Here is a 16,745-nt window from a genome sequence, read left to right as displayed (position 1 = left end):
TGTGGATTACCAGAACACATTCTATACTTTTCTAATGAAATTGTGTACTTTAGCATAATGGTAGCCAGCTGTGAATCTTAGTAGCTGCACCTAAGGGATATAGGAAGTACATCCTTTGTCTTCACCCACTTGGTAAAATGAAGGGCAAGATGTGTTCGCCTTCACAAAAGTGTAGTTTGAGAGTTTTATACACACAGCGCTCCATGCATTGCATATGCATCCCTGAGCATCCATCACAAAGGCAAAATACAACCACACTATTCTTCTGTTCTGCAAAAACCTAATTTGCCACAGTGGAATTGGGTCGTGGCTTACAGTAACTGCCTGGGGAACACAGGAACCCATCCGTGCATTCCCACTTGGCTAAGGAACCACAACAGGTGAATTTTACCCGTGAAATGCTCGTTGTTGCATTTCTTGCATATAGGATTGGTTTTTTAAAAAGTTTTCTTTTTCTTTTTCTTGTTGAAGTAGCTCAATTCAGTACAATGACACATGTAAACCTGATTGCTGTAGCTTTAGCCAGTATATGCAAAAAAAAAAAAAAAACCTTCAAGATACAGAATAAAAATAAATGTTCTTCTACACACAAAGACATATACTTTCAATTTAGAAATTTATCCTGGAATCCAGCCACCAGGTATTTATTTGTATAGTAATGAAGCAAATGATGTTGTGGACCGACAGTTGCTCCCACCTCACAAAATAATTGGAATGTGAGTTTCGACAGTTGGCTTACCAGTTTCTGACTGATGTTACACTTGCTGACAGAGCACAAGTTGACCAGTGAAGGAACAAAGCAGAAATTCCCAATGAAATTTTGTAATTTCAAAGCAAATAATTATATAATACAGTCTTTGGAATTCAGAAAGATATGACATTGTCTTTATATGTGGCAAAGAAAATCAAAGAGGAATTGCTAATGTCAACATTTCTCTATGATGGAAAAATCTACATAGAAACCTTGACAAACGTGAAGCCTGAGATGGTGACTTTTTAAAACAAAACCAAAGATGGAATAGATGTGGTTGATGAGTTATAGAGCAACTATGATGTAACTCAAAACACAAAGCTTTGGCTGATGGTTGTGTTCTACTCTGTCCTAAATATGTATGGAGTGAATAGTCTGACAGTTTACAAAAGTATGAAACATCCATGGAGAAATAGAGAAATTTTCTTAGAGGATTTGGATTGGAACTCATAAGAGATCATTTGGAAGAGAAGAACAAAGTATTTCTTCCCAGAGAACTAAGCAAAAAAGAAATTGGGAAGCACATTGCTGAGTTCACAGGTCAACAGGCAGGTGCAAGATCACAAAGACTTACTATGACAAGAAAACCAAAAAGTTGTCAGCTGTGCACTATAACAAAGGACAGGAAAACAAAACATATGTGACATCAGTGTGATACTTGTACATGGGACACTCAGTTTTCATGTGTGCAGACTGACTTGAATGCGAGAACTGAAGCCAAGATTATTTAGTAATTAGTCAAGATGAGGTCAGCAGCTTGGTTTCTAATCTAGTAGAATACATTTCCTTATCAAAAAGGGGTAATTTAAACATACACATACAGAGAAAACACCATGTGAAAAGATGTAGGGAGAAGATGGCCATCTACAATCAAGCAGGGAGTCCTAGCACCAATTTTCCCTCACAGCCCTCAGAAAGTACTACTGGTAAATAAATTCAATCAGACACAAGTTAGCTATGGCAGCCCTGGGCAGGAAGGTCAGGCAACTTCCCTGTCCATTTACAAATGGCTATGTGATGATCAACCCATCCCATAAAGACCAGCATCACATGAATCTAAAAAGTTGCTTGTAAAATGGCCATACTACCAAAACTGCTATATACATTCAATGTAATGCCAAGTGAAATTCCAACACTATATTTCACAGAACTAGAAAAAAGAATCCAAAAATTCATTTGGAACCACAAGAGACCTAGAATAGCAAAAGCCATTATAGGCAACAGTCACATGGCACCAGGTGTAACAATTCCCAATTTGAAACTATACTACAAAGCCACTGTGATAAAAACAGCATGGTACTGGCAAAGAAATAGGCCTGAGGATCAGTGGAACAGACTGGAAGACACAAAAACAAATGCAGATATACTCAGCTACCTCATCTTTGACAAAGGAGCTGACCATCCTCAGTGGAGGAAAGATAGCCTCTTTAATAAATGGTGTTGGAAAAACTGGATGTCAACCTGCCACAGATTAAAATTAGACCCTTATCTTTCGCCATGCACTAAATTAAAATCCAAATGGATTAAAGATCTAAATATTAAAACAGAAACATTAAACTTGCTGGAAGGTAAGTTAGGCAGAACTCTGGAAGACATTGGTATAGGAAAAGACTTTATGAACAAATCCTCAGTAGCACGGGAACTAGCAGAAAGAATCAACAACTGGGATCTCATCTTACTAAAAAGCTTCTGTACTTCAAAAGAAACCATTAGCAGAACTAAGAGACAATCTACAATGTGGGAAAAAATTTTTACCAGCTGTACCTCAGACAAAGGACTATTATCAAGGATATATAAAGAACTCAAAACAATCAGTCCCCCCAAATATAAAGACCCGATCCAAAAATGGGCATCCGAAATGAACAGACATTTCTCATACAAAGAAGTGAAAGCAGCAAGAAAATATATGAAAAAATGTTCCACATCACTGGTCATTCGAGAGATGCAGATGAAAACAACACTGAGATTCCACCTCACCCCACAAAGAATGGCTGCTATCAAGAAATCACACAATAACAAATGTTGGCGGGGTTGTGGGGAGAAAGGAACCCTCCTCCATTGTTGGTGGGAGTGCAGACTAGTGCAACCACTATGGAAATCAATATGGAGATACCTCAAAGAGCTTGGACTGGAGGTTCCATTTGACCCAGCCATCCCTCTGTTGGGTATCTTTCCAAGAGAACTAAAAGAATCATATCACAGAGAAGTATGTGCACCCATGTTTATAGCGGCACAGTTTGTAATAGCTAAATCTTGGAAACAACCTATTTGCCCATCCGTTGGAAACTGGATAAAGAAGTTGTGGTTTTTCTATAAAATGGAATATTACTCAGCCATAAAGAGCGAGAGAATAGATTCATTCATAGGAAAATGGATACATATTGAAGATATACTCCTAAGTGAAATAAATAAGTCACACATGTGTAAATACCAAATAGTTTCCCTGGTGTGAATATTCTGCAACAATGCATAAGATTCTAATAAGATTACTGACATTTAGAAATTTGAAGAAAGGAGCTAAAGGTGTAGGGAAGGTGTGATGCATAGGGGAAGAACAAAAAGGGAAAAGAAAAAAATGTGAGATAATGAAAAGATGGAAATAAAGTGTTTGTAGATGGGGAGGGGAGGAGGGGGTGAAGGGAGGGCAGAGGTAAGGGGAAAAAATGAGAATCAAGACTTGTCATGTAGAGGTACAAGATCCCAACAATGAATGTAACTGTACTGTATCCCTGAAATGTACCAATAAACTCAATAAAATTAAAAAAAATATATAGTTACAAATATAATTGTATAAGTTTGTGAAACACAAAAGAATAGTATGTTATAAAATTGGTAATTATCTTAAAAATAGTATAAAAAGAAGAAGTTGAAAGTTGCTGTTACACTATAGTGTTACAGATAGCAATTATCAACCACACAGCAATAAAAAAAATCTCTGTGAAAGGAATCTGAATGTTTTCACCATAAAGCAATGGAGAACATTTGAGGATACAGATATATTGAATGTGACTTAAACATTACTCAATGATATATGCATCAAATCATCTATTACAGCCTTAATATGTACAACGTTTCATTTATATATCAGTTAAAAATAAATGTGATCTAAATGAAGAAATTTTATTAGAAATCATGCTTCCATATCTAGTCCAAAGTTTAAGGTTATTAAACCTAGAATGAGTTTATGTGTTGTTACAAAATTTACATGTCGTGTGCTTTTTGACAATGGCTTAATCTTTTTTAGTATGTACAATTATGGTGTGTGTGGGGAGAGAAGGGTGTGTGAAAAGTATTCATAGAAAAAATATTAAGGGTCAAGAAAAATTATCAATAAATCTGTCATGGTAAATACCATAGAATTCAGTTAAAGCAATGACTGTATCATATTCATTAAGCTCACAGTATGTTCTACCTATGAAAACAGTAGTGAAGGGAAAGGTATTCAATAGGATAGGAGCAAAGATAGCAGCTTCTACAAAAGATTTATATTATAGTATGATAGCACAAGTCTTAAAAATTTTCAACTTCAACTTCTTTTTCTATAAGAAAAAAAAATTCTTTGGAAAAATTGATTTGGACACCCTTAACCGTCTTTTAATCATCTGCTTCAAAGAACTCTCTCTGCCTGTCAGTAAACAATGGAACAATTGATGTTGTTCTTTTAAAATTTTACAGCCCTTTAGCTCTACTTCATTTCTGAGTTCCAACTTAAACTGTTCAGCTTTCAGAAGATTTAACCACATGTGTCCATAGCTACTAATTCAAATATGAAATCAAATCTCTGGTTCAATCTGTTTTACCATTCATCTTCAGACCCAAAATGAACCAGATGTTGCAGTTATTTCAATATGAGGTGCTTTTTCTACTAACAAATTGGCCACCAATTTCATTTTCTTTTGTTCTAAGAAGCTAAATAAACGGGACTGTTTTGTTACTATTGCTCTATTTCTGTTGTTTTGGTTTATTTCCTCCATTGTAAAGTAGTCCTCTCAAAGGAAATATAGTTAATTTTCCACCAAAGCTTTGTAAATTCCATTTTGAATTTATAGTCAAGATACTTAGCTTTTTTGGTTCTCCATTTCTGCATCTGTACATGAGAGTGATAATCATACAGAATGATGGGATATTAAATAATTGATATGGTCAAAATGCCTAGAACCTAGTAAGAACTCACCAATGTAAATTTGATCTTCATTCCCTTAATATTGCACATCAAAAGATTAAAATAGAAATAATTATTAAATGAGAGTGAAATCCCACCATCTCTATCCTGCAATATGTTATTTAAAACTTCTTTCTAGAGATGGACAGAGAGGGGATAAATCAGAAGGACAGGGCATGAAAAAAAGGTATTAAGATGTGTTATGTCCACATACCATCTCCACACAAGGAATGGAAACATCATGTGTTATAAATATATACTAGTAAAAAAAAATAAATTACATACTCATGCTATTTTAAATCCCAAACTCCCAATTTTGTGTTAAATTCCATTTTTCTTACTTACTCATGAAAGTTATGCCAGAAATTCTCCAATCTTTTTTTCTACATTCTCTAATATCCTATAATGCTCTGTAACTAGTCATAATTTTTAAAACACTTTTTATTAAAACATGCTTTTGTTAAAAGACTACCTGAAGAACTTTTTGGCAGAAGAGTTACGTCCAGCATTTGAAAATAATAATAGTCTATTTGATGTGCAATATTAAGGGAATGAAGATCAAATTTACATTGGTGAGTTCTTACTAGGTTCTAGGCATTTTGGCCATATCAATTATTTAATATCCCATCATTCTGTATGATTATCATTCTCATGTACAGATGCAGAAATGGAGAACCAAAAAAGCTAAGTATCTTGACTATAAATTCAAAATGGAATTTACAAAGCTTTGGTGGAAAATTAACTATATTTCCTTTGAGAGGACTATTATTATTTTAATAGACTATTATTATTTTATTGAAAATAATAAATTATTTTCATAAAAATCATATTTTTTAAAAAAAATTTTAAATGATATTTTTCTTTATGTATACAATTTTAAAATAAATATTTGATGTTTTGAACAGAACAAATCAGTATTTGTCTCAATAAAGAAGTGTCTGTTTTTCAGCTTGGGGTTATTTTTTTGTTCCTTTCTCATTATATACAAATATTTCTTGCATCTTAACTTACACTAACTAAAGCAAACTGTACTACTTTCACACTCCTATTTTTTCCTACTCTCTTTTAAACTTTTTAAATGAATTGTTTATGCTCAGGAACTTCTAATATTTCTGTATTCTTACTTAAATATATTCCAATGTATAAGATCCTTTGCCACCCAACAGAAATTCATTTGCAGAGTTGATCATTGTATTTACTTACTTGCATTTTTTTCATTTAACTTCCAGGCTAACAACAATAACAAAAATCTTGATTTAGCTTTTATTATGGTTAAGTATCAAGTGTATGTCAAAGGCCATATGACAGACCTGCACATCCATATTGGTACTATCGGGAGATGGTGGGAACTTTAGGAGGAGGGACCTCCTAGAAGTTAGATAATGGGGGTGTTCAGTGGAAGGAGACATGGGGACCTGACCTCTTCCTCTGTCTCTTTTGCTTCTGAACTGTGATGAAGTGAACAGGTGATATTTGAACATATACTTCTTCCATGATGCACTCTTTCATTAGGGACCCAGAAATAATGGGGCAAAGCAGTCATAAACTGAAACCATGAACCCAAATGAACATTTGTCTTTAAAACTTTTTAATGTCAGGTGCTTGTTACAGCAATGGAAAGCTGACTAACACATCTCCCATTTAACTCTATCTCAGTATCCATCGCCCTTCCCTCTCTTCTATCAGACCACTTAAAGTTGGAATTTCCTCATGGATTCATTCCTCAAATCACTTTTTTCCCTCTACTTTCAGTGGGTTCCTTTCATTCTCACTCAACCTCATGCCTTTAAAATCTTTATTTTTTTTCTATCTCCACATAGTCCTCTTTCCTGACCTTGATTCAGGAAATGTGCACAGAATACTGGTTTCTGTCACCTATACTTGGATGTCTAAGCATCATCTCAAATTAAATACATCAAAAACTAAAATTATCATTGTTCCACAGTGCCATTCCCCAAGCCATTCTATAGTGCTACTTTTCAACCTTAATTGAAGGCAAATGTATTCTTCCAAATGATCAGACCAAAAATCTAGCATCCTTCTACATCCCACAGCAAACATATCAAAAATAGGATTTTTAAAACATATGGAGAATCTGCTACTTCCACTGATACTACTTGGGTCCAAAACAGTACCATGCTCAGGTCTTGCTGCCCTGAAAAATGTTCTTTTTGCTCTCCCTATTTCTCTATGCTCTCCTATAATCTGCTCTCAACACAGCAGCCAAAGGGCATTTGAATAATTGAGTACAAATATATGACCTTCACTACTTTTCTCTTACTTCTTTCCAGATAAGCTGTGTTCCTAATTGTCACTTAAATATGCAGGATAAATTGCCCCTTCATGTTTTTACACTAGCTCTTTGCATTCTCCCCAGAAATCAATTCCATTCCCTCAGGAATTTTCTCAAGAACTATTCTGACCATCTTACTTAAGATTACCTTCACACTCTACATCTGCATTCCTGATCTTCCATATTTTGTTTATTTCTCACCTTCTTTCACCATTTCAAGTCAGCTGATTCTTGTGTTTAAAAATCTGCCTCCATGCACAAGGATATGAGCTTCAAGTGACCAATGACTGTTTTCCCTTTTGTTCACTAATATATGTCTCATGTCTAGAGCTATAATTAGTACAGAGCAAGAACTCAATAAATATTTGTTAAATTGATAAATAAATTAGTTAGAAATATATGAGCCAAAAGAAAGAGCATTTTGGAATATAATCCTCTTTTAAAATCCTAAACACATTGAGACAGAGAGAATTCATTGTTATACATATTTAATTAGGAGAACTATCATTCCCTATGTTAAACAAACAACAAAATACACCTTAAATCTGTGGAAATGTTGTTGAATCAGTTCAATACCACTTCAAGTGAAGACTATTAAGCAAAGAATGTAATATATTTTTGAAAATCAGGAAGAAAATGCTAAAGTAGTAATTACATCAGAGCCACCTATAAAGATTTTAATCTGTAACAAAACTGGGTTAAATAAAAAAGTGTTTAATAATGTGTCACAACTGTAAAAATAAAATCAATTCTGCATTCATCTCAGAAAAGCTATGCAAATGAAAGTCAAAGTTCTGAGAAATACAAGGCTGCAACAGGTGCAGAGAATCCAGGAGCCATTGTGTGTTCTGGATTCTACAAGACCCTTGTTCCTCCTTCTCATGTTTACTGCCTAATACTTGCCCATTCTGATGTTTCTTAGCTACTCTTACAAGGAAATATGAAGAGAAACAAAGGGAAACTTAAGCAAGTTAAAGCTACTCCTTGACAGCAGCCAGAGGAATGTTCTAGAATCTTGATTTGGACAGTAAGAAAATATGTGTACTATTTCCAAAATATGCACAATTTTGGAAATTGGTTGCTAGCATTGGTCTAACCCAACTTTTTAAGGTGAGCTCTGGGTCTATCTATTTTTATTTATTGATTGATTGATTGATTTTGGTACTGGGGATCAAACTTGGGTCCTTGCACTTGTGAGGCAGGCAGCAGAACCAATGAGCTAAATCCCTGGCCCTGTGTCTATCTAAAATTTTGTGAGTTCAAAGAATGAAAATAACTCATGATATTGAATGCAAAAAGAAGAAAAAGTCCAGGAGAAGAGAGAAGGAGTAAGGGTAGGGAGATCACTGACTATGCTAAAGAATCATCAGTAGAAGATAAATCAACCTAATAAAACCTACTAGGGCCAAGAATTAAAGCTGTATTTACCTCTACTGGTACTATCAGTAGACACTGGGTTAAAATAACCATCTTCTCAGAGCCTACTTTCTTTTTTGTGAAATAAATAAAAATATACATTTCCCATAAAGGTGATTAGATAAGTAAATGGAAAAATAATGCAAAGCACCTAATGTGCAAATGTTCAGTATTTCCAACTACAGTTTCTATCATATTATCTGACCAATTTTTACCAAATGTTGATAGTCATTCATTTTAAGCATTCATTGTGCTTTTCAATTTTGCAAGGATAAAACCCTAAAGAAATATTTAGATGGTAATTAACATATGGTTACAACTATCTTGGGAAATGTGAAATGATAGATTAAAATGTGCAACTGGGATCTGTTTTACAATGAGAGGCAGCCTATTGATAAAAGTGTTTCTTTTCTTCAAATGCACAAGAAAATATTATAAAAGCTCTGTTTAAAAACTACAAAATGATATCTCTTGTAGGAAGGAAAATATTTTCCTCCTTTTATACAGTTCAAAGTGGAGAAAATGTGTTGTTCTTTGTAGAATTACTTGAATGTAAGTTCTATGAGAAGAGAAATCTCTGGCTCATTCATTACTGCCTCCCTTGAATACAACATGGCTTATAATTGGCAATTAGGAAATACTTCTGAATGAATACAGTATGCACAGACTATAGTGTACTTGGCACCAGAACAGGAGTCCATCTGCCTCTACAAATGACTGTAAACACTTACAAAAAACAAAGGTAAATAATGGCAAGCCAGTATTTCATTAACACCTAGAAAAAGGACAACACAACTACTTTCACAGTTTCTGAACCACCATTTGTAAAACATTGAAACTCTGCTATAGAACATACAGTCAGTGTGTAGTATTTGTTAGTATGGGTATAAATAAATTTGAAATGGCTAGTAACTTCTAGAGCCAAGATAATAATGATTATTTGAAGTGACCAAACTAGACCCTTCCTGTTAGAGAAGGAAAAAGAGTCAAAGGTTTGGGAAGAAAAGTTTAACTGCTATATTTAAAAGTAGACATCTAAATTTTTTATTTATTTATTCAAAAACTACGATTTATAGAGAAAAATCATACTCATATACTTTTTGTAATGTACCAAGAGATAAATGTGAATTTATTTAATAATAGGATATATTAAATTCCCAAGCAAAATACTAAAGAATGCTTAATTAAGAGTATGAAAAAGCACGATAGAATCATCAAATAGGATCTATAGATGCTGTTCTCACTCCAATTGCAAATCAGTTCAAACTTTGCCATGCTAAATAGTACAGTCTGCTTACATCTTTGCCAACTATTTTATCCGAAGAACAACGAAAAATACATTTCTAATAAATTATTGTCTCTCTGAAGATGTATGGGTCAAAGGTCACTTACTATTTTACTGTCTTACCTTTTGGTGACTTTATCTATAGTTTCTGGATCACAGGTATTTTTATGCATTGTACTCTATTATGCATTCTTCAATAGCATCTTTATTTATGACTTTGTGAATCAACATTGTTGTGATAGGAGGTGAAAGTCACTTAGCTAATTACACATACTTGATAAGCTGCATAATAATAACCACTGCTGTATTGCATATTAGTTGAAGGCATGTAAATTACTGCAGTTATTCTCATTTTGGGAAAAACAAGAGACTTTTTTAGTTGTTCAAAAACACCCTCATGTCTTTGATATTTATCTCTGTATGTACATTGTGCTTTTAACCAGAACTCTAGCATCAGTAAGACAAATAAAAGTTGTTCCCTCCTACCAGTATCACCAAGAAATGTTAGAAAAGAGTCAATTTAACGAAATAGTTTTGATCCATAGTTGAGAATATTATATGAGGAAGTGTGTTCCATATAATGCAGTCACAGTAAAACAGAACAGTTTAGACACTCCCAGCCCCACAAGGATGCTATAATGAAATCTGACTTGGTCCAGTCAGGAGATTAGAAGTGCGTTAGAGAGATAGAATGTGCAGCCCTGGAATATTAATATGACTTCTGTGTGAAGATTGGAAATTCTGTAAAGTTATGAATAAGGTCAAAATAGCTTGTAGATGATTTACTGCCATAGAAATCCATACTCTCCTATGAGTGATTTACTGAATATTATATAAAAGTGGAGTGTGGACAAGCTACATTCAGATGCAAGTTTGCAGCTGTCACTGTCTACGTTTGCTCAGTCTGGCTAGAGAATGATTTGAAGGTTGATTTAATTGTAGCTTCTGAATCATGTTCTTCCCTAAATTCTAAGTTGTTTAACATAAATATAAAAATGTCGAAGTAATTTTAAGAATGTAAATATTTAGCATAAAGTCTAAAAAATCTCATTCTCTTCACAGACCTAAAATGAAGACTCCTGGAAAAAAATGCCACTTCTCAATAATAGTGATTGTCAAATATATTTGATGCATTTACTTTTTAGATAAAATTCACAAGATGTTTAGAATGAGCTAAGAATAAACAAGCAAAAACAAAATTTGTGACTGAACTGAGAATTTCTTGTTTTTTAGTACCTGGGGTTGAACTCAGGACCTTGTGCATGCAAGAGAATTTTGAAGAGAAACGTGTGTACATCTGGTCGGGAAAATTTAAAGTTCTTAAAATTGAGCAAGTGCTAAGGCAGCATTGTCAGGGTTCCTTGAAGATACCTTGATATATTTGTCTCTGGAAACAAATTCCAGCAGAGATTTATTTCTTGGTGATGCCACAAGCACTGAAACACAAGGCATCACCGATGAACTTTGCTGAAGTTACCTATTCAGCTCTCCCTTTATCTGCCTTTCTATTCCTAGCCAAACTTAATCAAAGTCCAAAAATCACCTAACCATTTGCTTCCCAGCATCAGCAAATCATCCTTAGGGAGAGTATCTTGATCTTCCTCTGTAAGCTTTCAACCCATTTTTTTAATTTTCACTTTTATACATACCTCCTTTTCTACATATTTTCTTGCCGGGCTTTCTGGCACATTCCTTGGATATTCTTTTTACTGAAAAATGAATAGAAGACTAGAAAATAACATGGCGCTCCATCACAGACCGCCGGAACATGCAACACTATCTAACTCAATACACTCCTGCAGTGACTGAGTGCGAAGGATCCCCGATTCCTTGAGCCTGCACATGCAATGAGGAAATGTTGATGCATCTTCTCAGAAGTCATTCGGTAGGAAATGGAAACTAGGAGCCCATTTCTACCTAATTATACGTGCTGTGGAGGAAAGAAAATGAGTAGGCACAGGAAAAAATAGGAATAGATACACTGACACACATAAATCAAAGGAGCAGCATGCAAGCATGTATAATATGTCTACATGCCAACAGGAAAAGCCATGCACGCTACCAGTACACATAAATTAATATTGTTAGAACTTAGAATAGAAAAAATAAATAAGTATATCTCCCTGTTTTTCCTTTAATAAACTCACCATCCTCGGTTGGGACATATATGTTTAAATACAGGCAGTCTTCGCTCTGGTCTTGCACATATGATGAAACTACATCCAAGTTATTCGTAAACCACACAGGAAGCATGACTTCTGGCAGTCTGCCATCAATAATATTCTGGGGACACACCGGAGCAAATTGAGTGGCATTCCTGATATCTGACCAGGGAGATGGTGGCTCCGGAGGCTGAAAACGATGTTCTCCCGTTGGTGGAGCGGCATATGGAACCCCAAGAAACTGAACAACAGGCCCCAAAATTTCGTTATTGAGTTCTTTCTTAACCCCTCTTATCTTGCCAAAGTTGGTAGTCACCAGTGGGTCAACATCATCCAATTTTTGTGAAAGCACGTGGGCAGCCTGAAGCAGACTTCCCAACATACAGAGAGTCAACGAGACACCCAATCCCCTGTGTACCAAACACGCCATCACTGCTCTCCAAACATAATTTGGCCACGTGCATCTGGGAAGGGCCATGGTCCCACATTAGTTGTCTAGTTGTCTGGTTTCAGTGAGGCAAATGTATTTATATCCACTTGAGAAATACTGGACAGTGCTAGTTATGCCTCCACGTTTTCAAAGGTGAGCTTCTGGAGAAAAGCTCAGAAAGCTCTTCAGTCAGCAAGTATCTCCCATTGATTTCACACGTATTGAGGCAGCATTTTCAGTCATCACTATTTATCGGACCATATCCTATTGACCATTCTGTTTTCCATAGTAGCAATGTGGCAGAGTGGCCATTAAGTGCAGATTTCCTTCTTATAAATCAAATCCAGTTAGCTGTGGGTCTATATCCTAGAGAAAATAAAAATAAATCATTAGTACAAACAACCTAAAATAGACAGAGTGATAACTTGACTTTTTACAAGCTATGGAAGTACATTAATAGTGGCTAGAGCCAGGTGAGTTAAATACAACTGTGGAAAAATTATGGTTTGATGTGAGATGACAGATAAAATAACTGATTATTAGATTATTGAGAGATTTGCCTGGGACTTTATGTATGCTTAAGTGGAAGCAGACTTTGTCAAAATATATAGTTCAGGAGCATTTAACAGTAAAGTATTTTGAAAATACTTAAGATTGTGTGTAAAAATTTCTTTTTATTGATAGTTCAATCATTTCATGTGACATGATTAATCAAAAGGTAGACTTAGCATAAGAATTCAATACCAGAAAACCTTTTTTAAAAGAACTTGTATTGTATTAGTGGAACATAAAATCTATAAGAAACACACACACACACACACACACACACACACACACACACACACACTGGTTTCCAGTCCCGTGTATGTGAGACCGTGAAAATTAATGCAGATTAAGCTATGATTATTTAAGTATAACTACCTCATAAAGTCAGGTTCCTTACTATCTCTCAAAGTTTGAATAAAATTTTGGTCATAAATATCTTATGATAAATTTAAACTCAAGAAATTAGAAGAGAAATGGCAATCAGCACAATTTGAAAAAGAGAGAGAAGTTGACCTAATTTTTGCAAACTACAATTATTTTATTAGCTAGCTATATATTTTAGTTAATAATAAATTTGCAAAGTTTAAATGAATTTCTGAGTCAAACTGAATATACTTTAAATTACAAGTTTTATTCTCACTGTTAGAGATCAGAGAATTTTTTAAAGTGTAGTAACTTAAAAGAACAATCATACCTAATCATGACATCTTGCATATTAATACTAATCAAACATCTAACACTGTTTACTCAGTTCAACTTGAAATCCTCAGAATAAGTTGTAACACCCAGTGCAGTACTATTCACCAGGCGATCTCACGTTGACTGCCAAATAGCACGCAGCTCAGAAAATTTGTCTTTTCTTGTTCAAGCAACCTTTTAAAGTGCTTTCTTTGAAAATAATAGTGTTGATTTGTATTAGAGATGGTTCTATCCTGTCATATTTGGGAAAATTTCTGGGAAGTGCTGGTCTAGCAGCAAAATTGCCTCGACTTTGTGTTATTTAAAAGGAGATTGAGAAAACTATATAGGACAGCGGGAGATTTGGTTGTGGCCTGGTGTTGTTCCTTTAGCTCTGAACAATCCACCACAAAAGGAAATAAAGAGATAAATGTCTTTCTTCAAGAACACTGCAGTCTCTGTTAATTTTTATGCTTTTTCTGTAAAAGCATGTTAACATACAAAAGATGGGCTTAGACGCTTCCTTCTTATGTTCTAGAACTCCAGCATTTGTGGCAGACTTAGCTTCACAAAGCCATTTCTGTAAAGAGTGTACTATACTTATTCTTGTGTTAAACGTCATGGGCCGTGGTACATCTATGTACCTCTTGTATTTACCATTTTTGTTTAAAAACCACCATTTTGACTCCTAAAATAGAGTTCTATGGTGAGGCCTTGAAAATGTCCATCATCACTTTTTAGTCAGCATAATTCTTAGGTACAGTGATCTTTAAAACATTTTCATACAATCTCAACAGTAATAAAAATACTTCCTTGTTTGTTAAAAAATAATTCCTTTTTATACTCAAAAATGCTTAACTATGTGATGAATGAAGACACTTTTGTTTCTTACTGATGCGGTATTTTGATACAAATTGAGGGCAATTGGAATTCCTTATGACAGTACATTTTACAATTTTTGCAACTTTAGCTCCAGAGTTTACCAAAATATCCCATTTTACATTTAGTTATATAGGGAAAACCAAAGTGTTGGCCCTAAAAGATTTTCAGAAGCCATTATTATAACAATAACAATCATTTAAATCTAATGTAAAATTATGGCTTATTTCAGTTATAGAAATTATAAAAGAAAAGCTCCTAAATATAAAAATTCTCATTTGTTGAAAAATTTTTACCCATTTACTGATACTTCCTAAGAATATGCTAAAAAATAGCTTTTATATATTTATATTTCATTTGTAAAAATCCTGTAAAATGGGTTCATTATCTGTTTTTACACCTGAAGACATTAGGCACAGTTTGAATATATTCGACAAAATCACTTAGCTAACTGATAGCATTTTCAAGACCCCATTGCCAGTGATCAAAGGACTGTCCTCTTCATTATTTAAGGACACAAATTCTCAATTCACATGCACTTTCAAATGATTTCATTCTAATGTTTTTACATTGGAAATGCAAACACACCATATATATTCCATTTCCTCACAATATGGAATCTAGTTAAATATTCTGACAATTGTATAGAAACAGAATTCTAAATGATCTTTGTTCACTACTTTTGTTCTATAGTGAGTGCAGTAATATATAGAACTGTACAAGATCATGTTAAAACAGTGATTTGAATATTGATTTAGTTACTTTGGAGGAACCAAAAAATCCATAACAACCAAATGCCCATTTTCAAATGCTGATAAATGAATGAGAAAATATGCATAAATTGAAATTTTGCGTCAGGAAAAACAAAGCATATAGATCTAAAATATTAGCGTGAATAAATCTCAAATACTTTGAACAAAAGAAGTTGTGGAATATTAGAAAACAGTAAAATATTATTTAAAGAAAAGCTAAAGTATACCAAACAAGGTATACAAACAATATAAAATAATATTATATTTTATTCACTGCTTATATATGAAAATACATATAAGTATATATAAATGTGTGTGTGTGTGTGTGTGTATGTGCAAGAGAATTGTTGCCTCTGGGAAAAAAGGAAAAGGAATGAAATTAATTGTAGAAATTAATTACATCATATCGATATTAATTTATTATTAAAGTGAGTTTGACAAAGTTTAGCATTTGATTTTGTGGAGTGACATATGCACATACATCTTTATTATGAATTCTCTGTATTACTTGATAGTTTAAATCCTTTTAAATTATGCAAGAGAATTGTTGCCTCTGGGAAAAAAGGAAAAGGAATGAAATTAATTGTAGAAATTAATTACATCATATCGATATTAATTTATTATTAAAGTGAGTTTGACAAAGTTTAGCATTTGATTTTGTGGAGTGACATATGCACATACATCTTTATTATGAATTCTCTGTATTACTTGATAGTTTAAATCCTTTTAAATTATGACAGTAAGACAATTAGTCATAAAACTACTACTAATCAATCCAGGCAAGTCACACAGGATCAGTATCCCCTGCCTTCATAGTCAAAGGAGCTAGATCACAGACTCTTCTATCACCCCATTCCCTGAAGTAAAGTATGTATGATTCCATTAAGCAATAAAATATAGAATAAGTAATTTTTTAAAATCCATGATAAATGGTATTATCCTACTTGCATTAGTTCATTAAAATATCTGGTCCCTCAACTAGTTTGCTGCTCCATGACTCTGATAAAAAAGCAGAGGGATCTATGTGGGACATCAGATAATTATAGTGAGTAGACACATTGATCCAGTTTTTCATTCTCCTAACAAATATTTATTGGGAATTTACAGTGTGAAAGCTAGAGAGCTAAATGTTATGGAGAATTTAAAGATAAATACAATCCACTCATTGCTCTCAAGTAGCTTGTGATATTATAAAGGAGTAAGTCACATAAAATGGTTCTAATGCAGAATAGTATTTGACAAGTGTTCCATTAGTACAAGAAGAGGGAACATGAGATCCAGCAGGAGGTCTCAAACTTCTAAAAAATATTATCTATTTACCCTCTGTTTTGTGTTTAGTGTTTGTTTTTATTTGTTTTGTTTTCGCTTTTTTTTTTTTTTTTTTTTTTTTT

General features: G+C 33.8%; 1 protein-coding gene across 7 annotated transcripts in view; it reads right to left on the bottom strand.

Annotated features, from left to right (window-relative positions):
* The window catches only part of Nlgn1 (neuroligin 1), an 818,097-nt gene that overhangs the window by 625,133 nt on the left and 176,219 nt on the right, over positions 1-16,745 (bottom strand). For 6 of the 7 annotated variants that reach the window (XM_033762527.1, XM_033762526.1, XM_033762524.1 and 3 more), the window contains exon 2: positions 12,055-12,865. In XM_033762527.1, coding sequence (XP_033618418.1) covers positions 12,055-12,547 — 493 coding nt within the window. In that variant the 5' untranslated portion in view covers positions 12,548-12,865. Of the gene's footprint in view, positions 1-11,556; positions 11,617-12,054; positions 12,866-16,745 lie in introns of all 7 variants that reach the window. The other variant, XM_033762525.1, reaches the window with a different exon arrangement.

This window comes from Fukomys damarensis, unplaced genomic scaffold, assembly GCF_012274545.1.
Source record: "Fukomys damarensis isolate Sample0158 unplaced genomic scaffold, DMR_v1.0_HiC HiC_scaffold_12, whole genome shotgun sequence".
Taxonomy (NCBI): Eukaryota; Metazoa; Chordata; class Mammalia; order Rodentia; family Bathyergidae; genus Fukomys; species Fukomys damarensis.
Note: the sequence above shows the minus strand (reverse complement) of the source record. Positions and strands in the feature narration are given on the sequence as shown.